This window comes from Rhinatrema bivittatum, chromosome 3, assembly GCF_901001135.1.
Source record: "Rhinatrema bivittatum chromosome 3, aRhiBiv1.1, whole genome shotgun sequence".
Classification (NCBI taxonomy): Eukaryota; Metazoa; Chordata; class Amphibia; order Gymnophiona; family Rhinatrematidae; genus Rhinatrema; species Rhinatrema bivittatum.
This window is the reverse complement of record NC_042617.1, coordinates 126076634-126092213: the sequence shown is the minus strand read 5'-3', so window position 1 is coordinate 126092213 and position 15580 is coordinate 126076634. Positions and strand designations below refer to the sequence as shown.

The window sequence follows — 15580 nt, the reverse complement described above, 5'->3', positions numbered from 1 at the left end:
ATGCCCCAAGTTAATAACTTCCATTCCTAACCACCAGGTTCTTCTGGATCTCCTGAAGAAGAACTGGTAACATCCTGGCTCATTCCTCCAGTCCACAGGAAAGCTGACACTACCTATGTGGTACAGTCAGCTCCCAGGTTTTCAAAAATCACAATTGGATCATCACTCTAGTGGTAGAATCTGCACAGAAGAGAGCAAAGAGGTCAAAGCCTCACTCTTCTGTTCCCCCTGGCAAGGAACAGAAGTTCCTAGATGCCATAGGTCACAGTCTTCAAAGGGTCAATGCTCATCTCCCGGATTGCCACCTATCAGCTCTATTTGACCCAATATAATAGGGTCTTTTTTAAGCAGATACAAGACTTGTCGGACTCCCTGCCTCAGCAATTTCAAGAACAGCTACAAACCCTAGTAAACAAGGGTTTTGAGGCAGGCAAGCATGAGATCAGAACATCTTATATCTTTTGATACTTCTACTAGAGTATCTGCAGCTGCTATTTCGGCAAGAAGGTGGGCCTGGCTCGTCTTCTGACCTTCGCCCCGAAATACAAGACAGGTTATCCGACCTGCCTTGTGTCAGAGATAATCTGTTTGGCGTACAGATTCAGTGGACGGTGGCAGAACTTAAGGGACCATCATGAGACCCTAAGACAGCTCTCTGATGCTTTGACTACTTTTCTAAGCAGCCCTTCAAGGACTCTAAAGTCATTCTTCCGCCCGAAGAAATCCTATCCACCACAGCCAGATCCCATGTCACGAGACCTTTTCAAAAAGCACAGTCTCGTCAAACACAAAGGCCACGAAGCAGCTTCTCAACCAGGGCCTGCTTCAGGTTTTTGACTTCCACCTAGAGAGCAGCAGCCAGATTCCACTGCCTCACATACCAGTGGGAGGTCGATTGTGCCACTTCCACAACATATGGCACTCAATCACCTTAGACCAATGGGTACTGGCAATAGTTGCTCAGGGTTACCATCTGAACTTTCTCTCTGTGCCTTTGTACTCCCCACCTCTTCCAATGTGGAGAACATCCGATCACTCCATTCTTCTGGATCAAGAGGTCTCCCTCCTTCTCCAGTCCAAATCCATAGAACCCGTACCATCCTCTCAGCACGGCCTAGGGTTCTATTCCAGTACTTTCTAATACCCAAAAAATCAGGAGGAGTTTGTCCTATTCTGGACCTATGGACCCTCAAGTACCTACAGCGAGAAAAGTTCAAGATGATAACCTTGGGCTCGCTTCTCCCTCTTCTACAAAAGGGAGACTGGCTCTGCTCTCTATACCTCCAGGACACATACACCTATATTGTGATAACTCCATCGCAAATACCTGAGGTTTCTAGTAGGCCCCAAGCACTATCAATATAGAGTGCTTCCATTCAGCCTAGTGTCTGCGCCATGAGTCTTCACAAATTGCCTCGTAGTAGTTGCAGCCTTCCTCAGAACCCAAGGTGTTCACATCTACCCCTACCTAGACGACTGGTTAGTCAGGGCTCCCACTCAGCAAGCTGCTGTCGTCCCTCAATCTAACCTTACACACCTTAATTTCATTAGGATTTCTCATCAACTACGACAAATCCTATTTAGTCCCATCTCAAACCTTGTTCATTGGGGCAGACTTGGACACCTTGCAGGCAAAGGCTTTCCTGCCTTGAGAGCGAGCACTAACTCGTGTCACTTGCTCACCAGCTGCAATCTCAGCACTCTGCGACGGCATGCCAATTTCTCATTCTCCTGGGACACATGGCATCCTCGGTCCACGTCACACCAATGTCCCGCTTGGCCATGAGACTTATTCACTGTACTCTAAGATCACAATGGACTCAATCCATTCAGCCCCTGTCGACTGTCCACATCACCCATTCACTCCATCTGTCTCTCACCTGGTGGAAAAATGAGACCAATCTCCTCCAGAGCTTGCCCTTCCAGGCTCCAGGCCTCAAATCATGCTCACCACAGACTCTTCCAACCTTGGTTGGGGAACCCATGTGGCCAATCTGCAAACACAAAGATCTTGGTCTCTAGAGGAAGCCAAACACCAAATAAACTTCCTGGAGCTTCAAGCTTTCCAGGATTGCCTCTCAAATCAAGTCATCCTGATTCAGACAGACAACTAGGTGGCCATGTGGTACATCAACAAACAGGGAGGCACAGGCTCCTTCCTTCCTTCCAGGAAGCTGCACAGATTTGGGCGGAAGCGCTCTCCCATTCGATGTACCTCAGGGCCACCTACTTGCCGGGAGTGGGCAATGTGTTGGCAGACAAGCTGAGTCGAGTCTTTCAACCGCACGAGTGGTCTCAACCCCTCTGTAGCAAACTTGATCTTCCAACAATGGGGATATCCTCAGATAGACCTCTTCGTGTCTCCTTAAAACCGCAGAGAACTTCTGTGCTCTCATTCGCAGCAAACGCTCTCAGCCCAGAGACACATTCTCCCTCTCATGGGCAACCAGTCTGCTCTATGCATTCCCTCCACTTCCTCTTCTCTCGAAGACTCTCATGAAGTTTCTTCAGGACAAGGGAACCATGATGCTGATAGCACCTCACTGGCCACACCAAGTGTGGTTTCCAATACTTCAGGATCTCTCCATTTGCAGGCACATTCCCTTAGGAAAGGACCCACTTCTGATCACTCAAAACGATGCGTGCCTATGCCATCCCAATCTTCACACCTTGTCCTGATGGCATGAATGTTGAAAGGTTAATCCTTCAGCCACTTAACCTTTCTGAACCAGTTTCCCATGTCTTGCTTCACGGAAGCCTTCCACGAGAAAATCTTACTCTTACAAATGGAAAAGGTTCATGTCGTGGTGCTCTTCTCAGTCCCTTGACCCCTTTTCCTGTCCAATCCCGAAGTTTCTGGACTATCTCTGGCATCTATCAGTCAGATCTTAAGACTTCCTCCATCAGAATGCATGTCAGTGCGGTAGCCGCCTTCCATAAAGGTGTCAGATGTCCCTATATCAGTACAACCCCCTTGTAACATGTTTTTTGAAGGGCTTGCTCCACGACGTCCTCCGGCCCCTTCTTGGGACCTTAATCTGGTTTTGGGTCAGCTCATGAAACCACCATTCAAGCCTCTTGACTCTTGTGATCTTAGATATCTCACATGGAAAGTGATTTTCCTTTTGGCTATCACTTCAGCTCACAGAGTTAGTGAATTACAGGCCTTAGTTACCTATCCGCCTTACACTAAACTTCTGCAGGACCGGGCGGTTCTCTGCACTCCCCCTAAATTCTTACCTAAGGTAGTTTCGGATTTTCATCTCAATCCATCATACTACCTGCTTTTTTTCCCAGGCCCCATGCCAATCCAGGAAAACAGGCTCTGCATACCCTTGACTGTAAACAGGCTCTAGCATTCTACCTAGACCGTAGAGCTGCCCACAGGGAAAGCGCTCAACTGTTTCTTTCCACCCTAACAAGTTAGGGAAGCCTGTGGGTAAGCAGACTCTCTCTCCCCTCCTGGTTGGCGGACTGCATATCCTTTTGCTATCAACAAGCGGGCATTCCATTTCAAGACCGTGTTAAAGCACACTCTGTGAGGGCCATGGCAACTTCTGTAGCACACCTGCAATCAGTGCTGCTTCCTGACATTTGCAGGGCTGCCACCTGGAGTTCTCTCCATACCTTTGCAACCCACTATTGCTTGGACAAAGCCGGAAGACAGGATTCCATATTCGGCCAGTCTGTCCTTCGTAACCTATTTCCAACGTGACATACCTACACCCTTCCGCCTGCCCGGTGGGGTTTAGGATGCCCTCTACCAAATTTCCACCCCAGTTGTGCCTGTTGCTCGCCTTTGGGTACATTTGTGCATGTTCAGACATCTTCAGCTCTGTACTCACCCATGTGTGAGGACTACCATCCTGCTTGTCCTGTGAGAAAGCAAATGTTGCTTACCTGTAACATGTGTTCTCACAGGACAGCAAGATGTTGGTCCTCATGAAACCCGCCCCTCCACCCCACGGTGTTGGGTTCGTAACATTTTATTTTATTTTTTGGCACTGCCTGTAGCTTTTAAATAAGACTGAAGGGGAACCCCTGCTGGCTGCAGTTCTGGAAACTTTGACAGATGTTTTCTGTGATTGGGCTCCATCCTGTGATGTCACCCATATGTGAGGACTAACATTCTGCTGTCCTGTGAGAACACCTGTTACAGGTAAGCAACATTTGCTTTGTTAGCCTGTTTTTTTAAAGATTCATTAAAACAAATGTAAAACTTGCATTTAATATTGCACTTTCTTGGCTGACTCTGGGCCAGGCACCTGAAATATGAGTGGCAAGCCCTTAATTCATTTCTTCCAGCACAACATGATGGTATTGGTAGAGCCTAAAAATGTTTTAGCATCCAGCCAGATGAATCTAGAACTCTACCAGCAGATGGAGACGGAGCAAACTGATGTCACAGTATATATACCCCTGCAATGACAGCCTGCCAGTATTCAGTCTCCAGAAGATGGACATGCATTTCCCTACTGGGGATTGCTTTATTTTGAAAAAGGAGAATTAAGGATATTACATTTGCCCTGATCTCCTGCAGTGATACCAAATGGTCCCTCCCCCAGTTGAGAATTCCTGAGCTGATTTCCGGGGTCCCTCTGAGTGCTTTGGTCGTGGACTTAACAGCTGAAAGGCAGTGGGTGCAGGAAGCCGAGCTTGGTGACAGCTCATGCCCTCTCCCTCCGTACTCAGCCAGTACTTGTAACTTGGATTGGCCACTGTTGGAAACAGGATTGTTGGTCTGGTGTGTGCATGTGGCTGTCGGCCATAATGGCGCCTATGCCTAAGAAGCCTAAGCGTCTTTCTCTTTGCGCTGTCTGTCAGTGTTCAGGCATCTCAGGAGTGCCAGCACGGTTTGAAGGCTCACGGAAAATTGCCTTCATCTGATTTCACTGAGCCTGGCTCTTCCCAGCTAGATATAAGCCTAGGTACAGGCGGTTCAGGTGGGGTCCCTGACTTTGGGTCTCCCCTAAATGGTTCCTCAGCTTGGGATAGTAGCTCAGTGAGTATGCCTCAAATGCTTCTGGGATTGGGTTCTTCTATCTTTTCTTGGGTAGTTGGTCTTTTTTTTTTTTTTTTTTTTTTTTCCCCCAGGGATTACAATCCTTTCTCCAGGTGCAGTCTTCAGCCCTTTCTAATACTACCAGAGCAGAATCAAAGGTGTGAACCTTGCTGGGACCAAGAACATTTACCAAAGTAATAGTGGTAGCTGCTTTTCTGAGAAAAGGTCATGGTTCATCTGTATTTAGGCATTTGATCAGAGCCAAACCATTTCCAAAAGGAATTTATTTATTTATTTTTTTAAGGGTTTTTATATACCGGCATTCGAGAACGCAGTCCCATCATGCTGGTTCACATTAAAACAAGTGTGCATCGTAAACAAAACTAAAACAATGGTGCGGAAAAAGGCAGTTACAAATAACAGGGAGATTAGAACTTGGCAGAGAGAGAAGAGAAAGGACAGGTTATTAATTCAAACATGTAACGATAGTGTAAAATAATATAAAATTCAAACAAGAAGGTTAGTCATGGTGTATGTGAAGGTAAGGATTGGCGTGGAAGGTAGATCAGTTTGAGTCCGGGAATGCTTGTGTGAATATCCATGTCTTTAGTCTTTTTTTGAAGGTTGAGATGAATTTTTTTGAAGGTTGAGATGAATTGGTACAGAATGGTACAATTAGTTTAGGGTGGGTAATCAGCTTTGAAAAAACAATCACCGCTTGAGTGCACAAATACCAGGGAGTGCCACGAATATCTAACATCAAAGTGCATGATCAAGGTTTTGAAGGAATAAAATTCATTTTAAACAGTACCAAAAGCATGGGATTATCTTTAAATATTAGGCATGACAGCAATAATAGACCTGGTACCATGGTCAAGAGCATACATGAGACCTCTACAAAGTTCTCTATTAATAGCCACCACAAACTCAAAATTGAGTGTTCAGTAAAGAGAAGTCTTGCTTGGTGGTCAAAAACACAGAACCCAGAAAGGAACAAATCTAGAACTACAGTCAACATTAATAACCACAGATGTGACAGGATGAGAAGCATTATAAGGAATATGGTCTCAGAAAAAAGCCACATGGTCAATTAAAAAATTGGAAACCAGAGCAATAAGTCTAGCAAATTATCCCTTTCTCTCTATTAAAGGGAAAAGCTGTGACAGTGCAACAGCAATAGTATATGTAAAACAGTGGGGGATATAGTCAGGGAATATCCAAAGGCACACTTCCTGGGTTATGTGCTCCAACCAGCAGATGGAGACTGAGATCACTGACTCGCCTTTGTCACTCTCATAGACCTGCACAGACATTAGCCTGCAGTATTGTCACCGGCAGATGGACATGCATACTTGTAGAGGTAGGCCTGCCAAATATAGGGCAGGTGGATTGGTGGACCACCTGAGGCGAAAGCAAACACTCTCCCTCAGTTGAGCATCCTGTGAGGGTAGCATTTTCAGGGCAGTAGCAAGGTGAAGGCTGGTAGCCTTCTCTAACAGTGGTGGTGGTCCCAGTAGGCTAAGGAAGTCTTGGGTTCGGCCTTTTTAGTCTCCTTACCTCCTTCACTATCTGTGTCCTGCTGCACCTTTTCTCTTCCTGGGGTATTGTGCATTGCAGACAGGAAGTCCTGCATCATGGCTGACAAGAAAGCTGCGGCCAGGGACTCGGTGGCAGTTTGGGGCATTAGAGCTGTTGGGCAGGGCATTGCATTGGGGAGTTGGATGCTTAGTAGTTCGGGCTGGACCGGTGAGCAGTGCATCAGTGGAGCTGTGCAAGGAAATGTGGCAGGTGCCATTTTATGCAGCAGGCAGGCTCTGTTCACATTTAACCACTTGGAGGGATTCTAGGCAAGTGCCATTTTGTGGAGGTTGAACTGCATTGTTTAGCATGGCATTTGGAGGTAAACAGGGGGGGAAGAGGCTCCATATTTGTATAGCCCTGCCATATATGGGTCATTAGTTCAGAAAGTCTCTCAGCTTAAGCCAGTAAAGGGTAGAAGCACAAGGGGAGGTTCCACTGGGGGAGTTTACCTCTGCGGAGGGCTCTGGGGTACTCATGGAAGGGGAAGAATTGAGCTGCTTTTCCCATGACGGGAGAGGAGCATGCCCTGCCACCACTACATCCCATTCCTTCGGTGTCCACTGGTTTGGGATCTGAGGTTGTTTCCTGTCTTGGGTGTGGACCTTTCAGCCATCTTGTGGGTGGAGTTTTAAAAGATTTCAGTCCTTTTTGTCAGGGGCAAGAGGGTCCCAGTCATGTCTTTTTGGAATGCTCTCGCTAGAAGTCTTCCTCCTTGAAGCATTGGAAATGCTGATCCTCTTCCCCACACAGACTAGCAAAACTGCGGAAGGGACAGAGGACCAGATGGCAGATGAAGACAGGTGATTCAGAAGACTCCTGGATACAGTCTGGTTCCTCTGTGGGAGATATCGCGCAGGGATTGTTAGAAGATGAGACTTCTCCAGATATAGAACCACATAGAACTATGCTACGGCTGTTTCATAGGGACGAGTTGTCCAGTCTAATTTCTCAGACCCTGAAAATCATTTGGGCCAGAAAATATCAGGTACATCATGGAAAGAAATAATTTACCATCTAAAAAATTACCAAAAACAAATTTTTCCCATATCCTGGAGGGGGAATATCCTTCAATAGAGCAAATTACAGCATATAGATAAAAGGAGAGGATGCAGATCTCTAATCAGTCTCAGACATCTGAGACTTGAGCTATTCTTTGAATTGGTTGAGTCCAGAAACAACCCTAACTGGGAAGGATCATAAATATATCTGGCACCATTTATCTTCATAACACACATGGAAATCGAATAACTATCTGGGCTCCCATCTGTCATGCACGTAAACAGTATTCCTGTTACGAAGAAATATTTTCAAGATATTGTCCCAGTCAGAGGACAATACAAAATTTACCAGCAATGTACCCCTTTTCTCTATCTGAGCCTCTAAAGAGGTTTCCAGAAACTGTTAAATTCAAAGATACTGGCCTAGAAACTTGTTTTTCTCCTTCCATCTTAGTTTCTGGAAGAAAATATACTTTAGACATTAGTGGTAGTGCTTCTGTGAAATTTGCAATATTTCTTGTAACTTCTGAATTGTTCCCTTGGTGAAACCATTTTGCACTTTGGAAAATGTGACTCTTAAATTTAAATATATCGCAGTATTCTCTATATTTTCCACTCTTCTAAGGCTGTTTCACCTTGTATCAGTCCTCTGCACTGATTTTATTTGAGTAAGTTTTAAATCCATTTCTTCAATTTTTTCTGTGTGCAAAGGTACAACAGGATTTAAATTATTGATTTGAGCTTGAGTATCTTTAATAGCTGTGGTTAACGTTATTTTTGAATTTTCTAGAAGAGAAATAACTTGCCACAATGAATCCAAAGTCACTACACTTGGTTTCACCAATAATGATTGAGATGTAAAAGTTACCGATTGGGCTGTCTGAGGGAGTTGTCCATTTTGGATCCAGACTGTTTGCACAGTCTCCCTCCATTCTGCAGTGGCTTGAATGCCACTATGATCACGTTCGAAGTCGGGAATTAACCCTCCCATCCGCGGGGTGGAGGAGAACACTCCACCCTCAGTAACAGGTGCCACTTTAACCCCTGTGAGTCCCTCCTCGGAGGCGCTCACCCCAAAGGATGACTCATCCATGGGGTGCACGGGGGAGGTGTCGGAGCTCCGGGACTCAATGATAACGATACCTCTCCCACGAGCAGAGGGGTTTGTTCTCCTCCCTCTGCTCTTGCGGGATCCTCCAGAGTTTTTTCATCTGCTGGTGGGTAGAATCTGGCAATGCTCGTCCGAACAAGAGCAGGTTTTAGGGAGGCCGAGGCTCCTTCTCTGACCCATCCTTTTCTTTTCGTATGAGGCATTGTAGGAAATTATTGAAAGTAACGAGCAACTCAGGAGCTACTACTTCAATGTCCTCTCCTCATGACACCATCTTGGAACTCTCTCCTGATATGTTCTTTTCATGTTTAAATTGTAATGCAATATAATTGTATGATTATACTCTAGCTATGGTTATTCTATATGCTTATTAACTTGCTATTATGTTATGGCACTGTTTGTATTGCATTATAAAATATGACATCTAAGGATAAAAAAAAATTTAAACATTTCCTAAAAGTCAGTTAACATATTAAACACCCAATTAAAACGAGAAAACATAAATTTCTCCTTTTCCATATCTGGAAACTTTTGATTTCTAGTCATGCTGAGATTGTAGTGAATTGGTGGGGGTGCAGGAGAGGAGGGAAAACTTCCTCATATCTCATACGCAATTTAATTCTCACACGCACCTTTCTACCCTTCCTTCTCACTCCCCTCTTTCATTTCCTCCCTTCCCTTCCCCCTCTTGCTCACCTTTGTCATTGACCCCCACGCCTCCACTGACTCTCTTCCCTTGCCTTGTTCCACCCCTTCTTTCCACTGCCTCCCTCCCTTCCAATCACTTCCTTCCCTCTATCACTTCCCCCCTCCTATTCAAGCCTTTCCTTCTCCCTGTCACTCTACCCACTCCCTTTCTCACACTCACACTTCATTTTTGCCCACTCCTCTTCATTCCCTTACTCTTAGCCTTTCCCTTTGTTATAACCCATATAACTAACACCTTACCCCAGGATGTCATTGTCCTCATCCTCTTCTACGTGCTAGCTGGTCATCTGGCCCGTGACACGGGCCAGATGACCAGCTAGCACGAAATCTCTTCTCGGTTTGGGTGGGGGAGCATCTAATCAAAAAGGCATTGTGCACTCACTGTCTGCTCACATGCCTGATATCACTCAAGGCCCAATGACATGCGTTTCAGTGTCGGGTGACCGTTTGGCCCTTTAATATCAGAAGCTTGGGCACCCAGGCCACATAATACAGCATTTACAAGAGAGAGGCAGGCTGGAAGGAAGGTATTGATGTGTTGGGTTTGGTCCTTGGGCTGTAGTTTGCCCTCCTCTGCACTAAAGTGCAAGTGGCAGCATGGACGGAACTCCAGTTGGTTTCCCTGTTAGATATTTGTAAGGGTTCACCTGTAAGGGTAGGTTGTCATCTGGGATTTGTTGTACTTTGTATTGTTATCTGCTTTTATTTTATTTTAAATTGTAATTTTTAGTTTGTGTAAATTTTTGTTTAACTTTGTAAATTACTTTGGGTGATTTATCTGTAAAGCATTTAATAGATAAATCTGCCTTATATTCATTTTTAAAGCATTATTAGCTGAATGTACAGGCCAGAGAAGACTTTTGCTCAAATTTTGAGATTGGGGTTTGGCAGTTACCCGCTCAATAGATCAGCTTGGGTGCATCCCAAGCTTGGCCATGTCAGGTGGTGTACCCATACCACCTCAATCTCTGTTCAGCCTTCAGTTTGATTAGGGGGCATCTCGCTCATTGCCCAGGAGGATGGAAAGTTCTCCCACTCATATTTAAACGCTTATTTCGCAAACTATATTAGATCATTGCAGAAAACAATTGTACATTCAGTGGTTAAAAGGCAAACACGCAAAAATTATGAATAAACTCCTTTCTGCATGTCCTTTGTGAAACGCAACATTCACAACTTACTAGTTAAATGCATATAAAATTTACAGTAAAATCCTCATAGGTTGGCTAACACATTGAGGGAATGCATGTACAAACTTTTCAGTTTTGTACAGAATGTTAAATGAGATTCCATGCTCACTTTCTGAAAATTTCTATATTTTGCTTTGTGAATGTTGAGCATAAAGTATCTTCCTTGCTCCTTCCCAGGACTGTAGAGGACACTCTAATCTCTGCTAGAAAACATTCCAGAAATGTCATATAGTTTCAAGTAGAAGAGGTTCTTTGCATGGGTCAAGACCAATCACCCTGGACCCTTTTACATGTGATCTCAGGGATCATTCAGTTTCTTCTTCCTCTCATCAGACCTCAACTGTCATTGCAGCTTATCACCTGTGGGTAGAAGAAGCTCTTATCTCTCTCTACCCTTTAATGTCAAGTTTATGAAGGGACTGGCATGCCAGGCCTTCAGTCAGTAATCCACTGGTGGTATGAGACCTTAGTATGGTCTCGGCTCAGCTTATGAAGCTTTCCTTTGAACTTCTCATATCTGTGAGCCTTCCTTATTTGGAAGGTAGTGTTTCTTCTAGTTATTAGCTTGGCTCAATGAATGAATTAAAGGTGATAGCCTTTTGTCATACCTTCAGTTTTTCACGACAGTTCTATTTGAAAGTGGAATCTGCATTCCACATCAACCAATTGTGCTGCCTATTTTTTTCCAAGACCACATGCAAGGGAGGAGAAATAGCCTAGTGGTTAGAGCAGTGGGCTACAAACCAGGAGACCAGGGTTCGAGTCCTGCTGTCACTCCTTGTGACCTTGGGCAAGTCACTTTACCCTCCATTGCCTCAGGTACAAAACTTAGATAGTAAGCCCTCTGGGGATAGGGAAATACCTACAGTACCTGAATGTAAACAGATGTGATATCTCAGATCGAATGTTGGTATATAATATATGGATTGGGAGAGAGTCTTACACATTACTTCAAGAGGACTCAACCTCACCATAAAGTTATTTTATTTTAGTATGTAATTTTAGTTCAAACATTATGTATGTACTTTTGTAACTCACCCTAAACTTTGGAGGGGTGGGATATTAAAAGTATTTATAACTGTTCGTGTCCTTTGATACTAACAGATGGAGTAGGGCATTGGCCAAAAACTTTCCTGTTGGCTAGTGGACTATATAGTGCATTATGTGCTGGTTGGTTTACAAACAGAGAGAGGCTCATCAAGTACAAATAAGTCATGACTACCTCAGTCCCTCATCTGAGGGACAATTAAGTTGACTATTTCTACAAAGCTGCTACTCGGTCATGTATTCACACTTTCACTACTGTCTGGTCAATATGTCCAAGAGACCATTCCTTTTGGACAAGCAGTTCTCTGCAACCTGTTCATTTAGTATTCTACTGGATGGGGTCTGGTTTGTCAAGTAGTTGTTCTGGAAGGCACCCCTCAGCTTGGGACTCCTCGCTGGTTATGACAGATTTTAATCCTGCTTGTTGATGGTGAAAGGAAAGTTATCTGTAACCCAAATTCTCCATAGACAGCAGAATAAATTAGCTATATAGTTATTACCAGCCAGACTCCCTGGAGAGTTACCTGTTCATCTTAACTTAAAGCTCTGGAAGAGACTGGGGTTCACATGAGTCACCACACACTGGAACTTCATACATGCTCAAATGTCTGAGCTCTGAACTAGGTCCATGTCAGCACAGTTAGATATCATCCACTGGTGGTGGCTGATCTATTCTGTCTAGAGAGAGTTCTGGTTACAAGTAAGCAACTTTTGCTTTATCTAGCATTGAATGTTAAAGTATTTCTAACATTTGAATGATTCTTGCTTTTCATATTTCTCATCTACCTATGCACCACCAGTTAAAATACCAATTTGTTTGTTTTAGGGTTGGTTTGGTTGAATCAAAAATTCGTGTGCTTGTTGGAAACCTGGAGAGGAATGAATTCATTACTTTAGCACATGTAAACCCTCAGTCTTTTCCTGGTAACAAGGAGCACAGAGGAGACCCTCTCACTTTACGAAGTGACAAGCACAATGGAGAGTAAGTTGAAGGTCTGAAAGATTCAACATAATTATAAATATATTCCATACAACTGAATAAAGATTCATTTTACTCTTTATTTAGAAGGAGCAGGAATACTTTAAATAAAACATTTGAAAACATCAAGGAATCATAAGCTCTCCTTGCTCCTCCAACCATCCCCTCCATGTTAGTTTCAGGTTGGTTTTGATACTCATGAGAGCTTAGTGATTCACTTAGCTATTTGTCATTTATTGATCATGTTGGATGAAATCACACTTTGGCTTCTGTTAGACTGAAAAGGATTTAACTCATGGAAGCAAATATTCAGCATTAGCTCAGCATAGTTGTCTCTAATTGTTGTTGGGTTTATTAGACATACTGTCAAAGCTATTAAAATTTGAAAGCTTGTAGATCAATCTTTTTTTTTTTTTGTTGCCACCCATGTAGCTTTTTTCGTTTTTATAAAAATGTTTGACATAGCAACTTAACAGGATAGGTCATACTTTGCTTCAATTTGTATGCATTTGCTTTTCTATTCACACTTTAGAAACACTCATGGTATGCTGTTTAAGTTTTTTACTTGAATGCTATATTTTGGAAAGTACTGATTTATTATACTGAATTTCTTTTAGCAGTGAATATGTATCAATGTGGTTCCTTGGAATAAACTTTAAAAAAATGGAAAATGCAGAAAGCGTCAACATTGATTTAACATATGACATACAGTCCTTCACAGATACAGGTAAGTGTTTCTTACTACTGTTAGTAGTAAAAAGGGGGGAGGGGGCTTTAATATTTCAGAATTGAGAAATTTAGAAAGAGGTTCATCTGAAATGGCCCCAGGGACTGCCTATGGGGTTTGAATGGGTCTGAGCGTTTTTGGGAAGTTCTGATCCTATTCAGATAGATGCACTCTTTTTGCTAGCACATTTCCTCAGGCTTGTGGTGCTGTTTTGAGATTTTCTTTGAAACAGTGTGCCTTATAATGGTCAGAAAATTTGGATTTATCCAGATATCAATAGATCGACACATGATTGTAGGAAAAAGAGGCTGTTGCCCTTGGTGCATAGTTTATCCATTATCCAGGGAGCACAAGATGGTGCCAGTCGTCCATTGCTCCTACCATGTGACAGGGGCCGACCAATGGCACTGGTAGCCCCTGTGACATAGTAAGGGCAAAGGCTATCGGCACCATTTTGAATACCGGCAGCCGACTGCCCGAGTGCAGGAGATGGCTCCAGGACCCCCGTTGGACCACCAGGGACTTTTGGCGAGGGTGGAGGGTTGTAGTTAATTAAATTTAAAGGGTTGAGATGGGGGTTTTTTCAACTTTAATGGGAAACGAATACCATATGTAACTAATGGACGAATCTGGGTCCCCCGAAAACGGATGCAATGGATTTGGGTTCCAACAAATACGAATACCGAATCAGACGAATCCGTCCCTGCTGCACATCCCTACCAGTTTTCCTTTGAGCAACACCCAACATGGCCACTGTTTTGGTGCTCAAACATGCCTGCATCAGGGCGGACAATCTGAAAGATTGCCATACCTGGCCCTGCTTTACTTCCTGCAAAAACTCAGATGTTGCTAGATAGCAAGAGCACTGCAGGGATTCCTCCATCTAGGAAAAATGTTAGGAAAAATAGTTGCCAATTTCCTGCTCTACTAGCTGGGTACCTTTTTTCTCTTGCTCTGCCTTCAATAATTTTGAATTCAGAGTACCCAAGCTAATCACAACTGGGGGCTTAATTGCAATGAGGTTTAGACCTCTGTCCTTCAGGAGACCAGCTCCTCCCATTCCCCCTTCCCTGCTGTGGACAACTCAGCATCTAGATTTAGTTAATGGCATTTCATTGGTATCTCAAGATGAATTTCATTGATACTTTTGCAAACTGTATCTATTGTATGACACCCTAAAAAGTCAGATTTATTTGGATTACAAATGACAGATTTATTTATTTAGAGTTTTTCTATACCGGCATTCGTGATTAGAAACCACATCATGCCGGTTTACATATAACAAGGGGGTGTGAACAAAAAACGGAACATAAACAAGTGCAAAGAGATCAAGTGTTACATTACAACAGGGTTATATAACTGGGGAGAGAATTAGAGTAAGGTAACCAAGCAGTTAGGATTAATTATTTACATTATATTGTGAAGTCTCTTATAAAAGATGCTATCATTCAATTGGGATCTGGGAAGGCTTGCCTAAATAGCCAAGTCTTAAGCCTTTTTCTGAAAGTAGGTAGGCATGGTTCTTGTCTCAGATCTGGAGGAATAGAATTCCATAGTGAAGGTCTGGCTGTGGAAAAGGCTCGGTCTCTGAAAGTTAGGTGGTGAGTGGTTTTGGTTTGGGGAACAAGGAGTGATCCTCTGTAGGCTTCTCTGATGGGTCTGGTGGATGTGTGTCGTCTGAGTGGTATTTGTAGATCGAGCGTTGCTTGGTGATGGATAGCCTTGTAGATGATGGTGATAGATTTGTGGATAATTCTAAAGTGTATTGGCAACCAGTGCAAGTTCTTGAGAATGGGAGAAATGTGCTCTTTTCTCCTGGTGTCAGAATTCTCGCCGCTGAGTTCTGGAGCATCTGAAGGGGTTTAATAGAAGCGGAAGGGAGACCTAGTAAGAGAGAATTGCAATAGTCTATCTTAGAAAAGATAACTGCTTGAAGGACCGTTCTGAAGTCTCGCACGTGAAGGAGCGGTTTGATTCTTTTAAGTACCTGAAGTTTATAGAATCCGTCTTTAGTAGTTTGAAGGATTTTAAGTTAAGACGGTTGTCGATAATTATTCCTAAGTCCCTTGTTTGGGTGGTAGGTGGGTTGGTTGGAGGACACGGAGATGGGTTGCTATTTTCTGGTGAGATAAGAAGTTCCGTCTTAGCAGTATTTAATATCAGGTTTAAACTCGTGAGGAGATTGATTTCTTTAAGGCAGAGTTCCCAGAATTCAAGAGTTTTGGTGATGGTTTCTT

The 15580-nt window shown here is 43.6% G+C and overlaps 1 protein-coding gene across 3 annotated transcripts in view; it reads left to right on the top strand.

Moving 5' to 3' along the window:
* The window catches only part of PAPOLG (poly(A) polymerase gamma), a 246617-nt gene that overhangs the window by 76303 nt on the left and 154734 nt on the right, over positions 1–15580 (top strand). For 2 of the 3 annotated variants that reach the window (XM_029593721.1, XM_029593720.1), the window contains exons 14-15: positions 12464–12619; positions 13234–13343. In XM_029593721.1, coding sequence (XP_029449581.1) covers positions 12464–12619; positions 13234–13343 — 266 coding nt within the window. The remainder of the gene's footprint in view (positions 1–12463; positions 12620–13233; positions 13344–15580) is intronic. The other variant, XM_029593722.1, reaches the window with a different exon arrangement.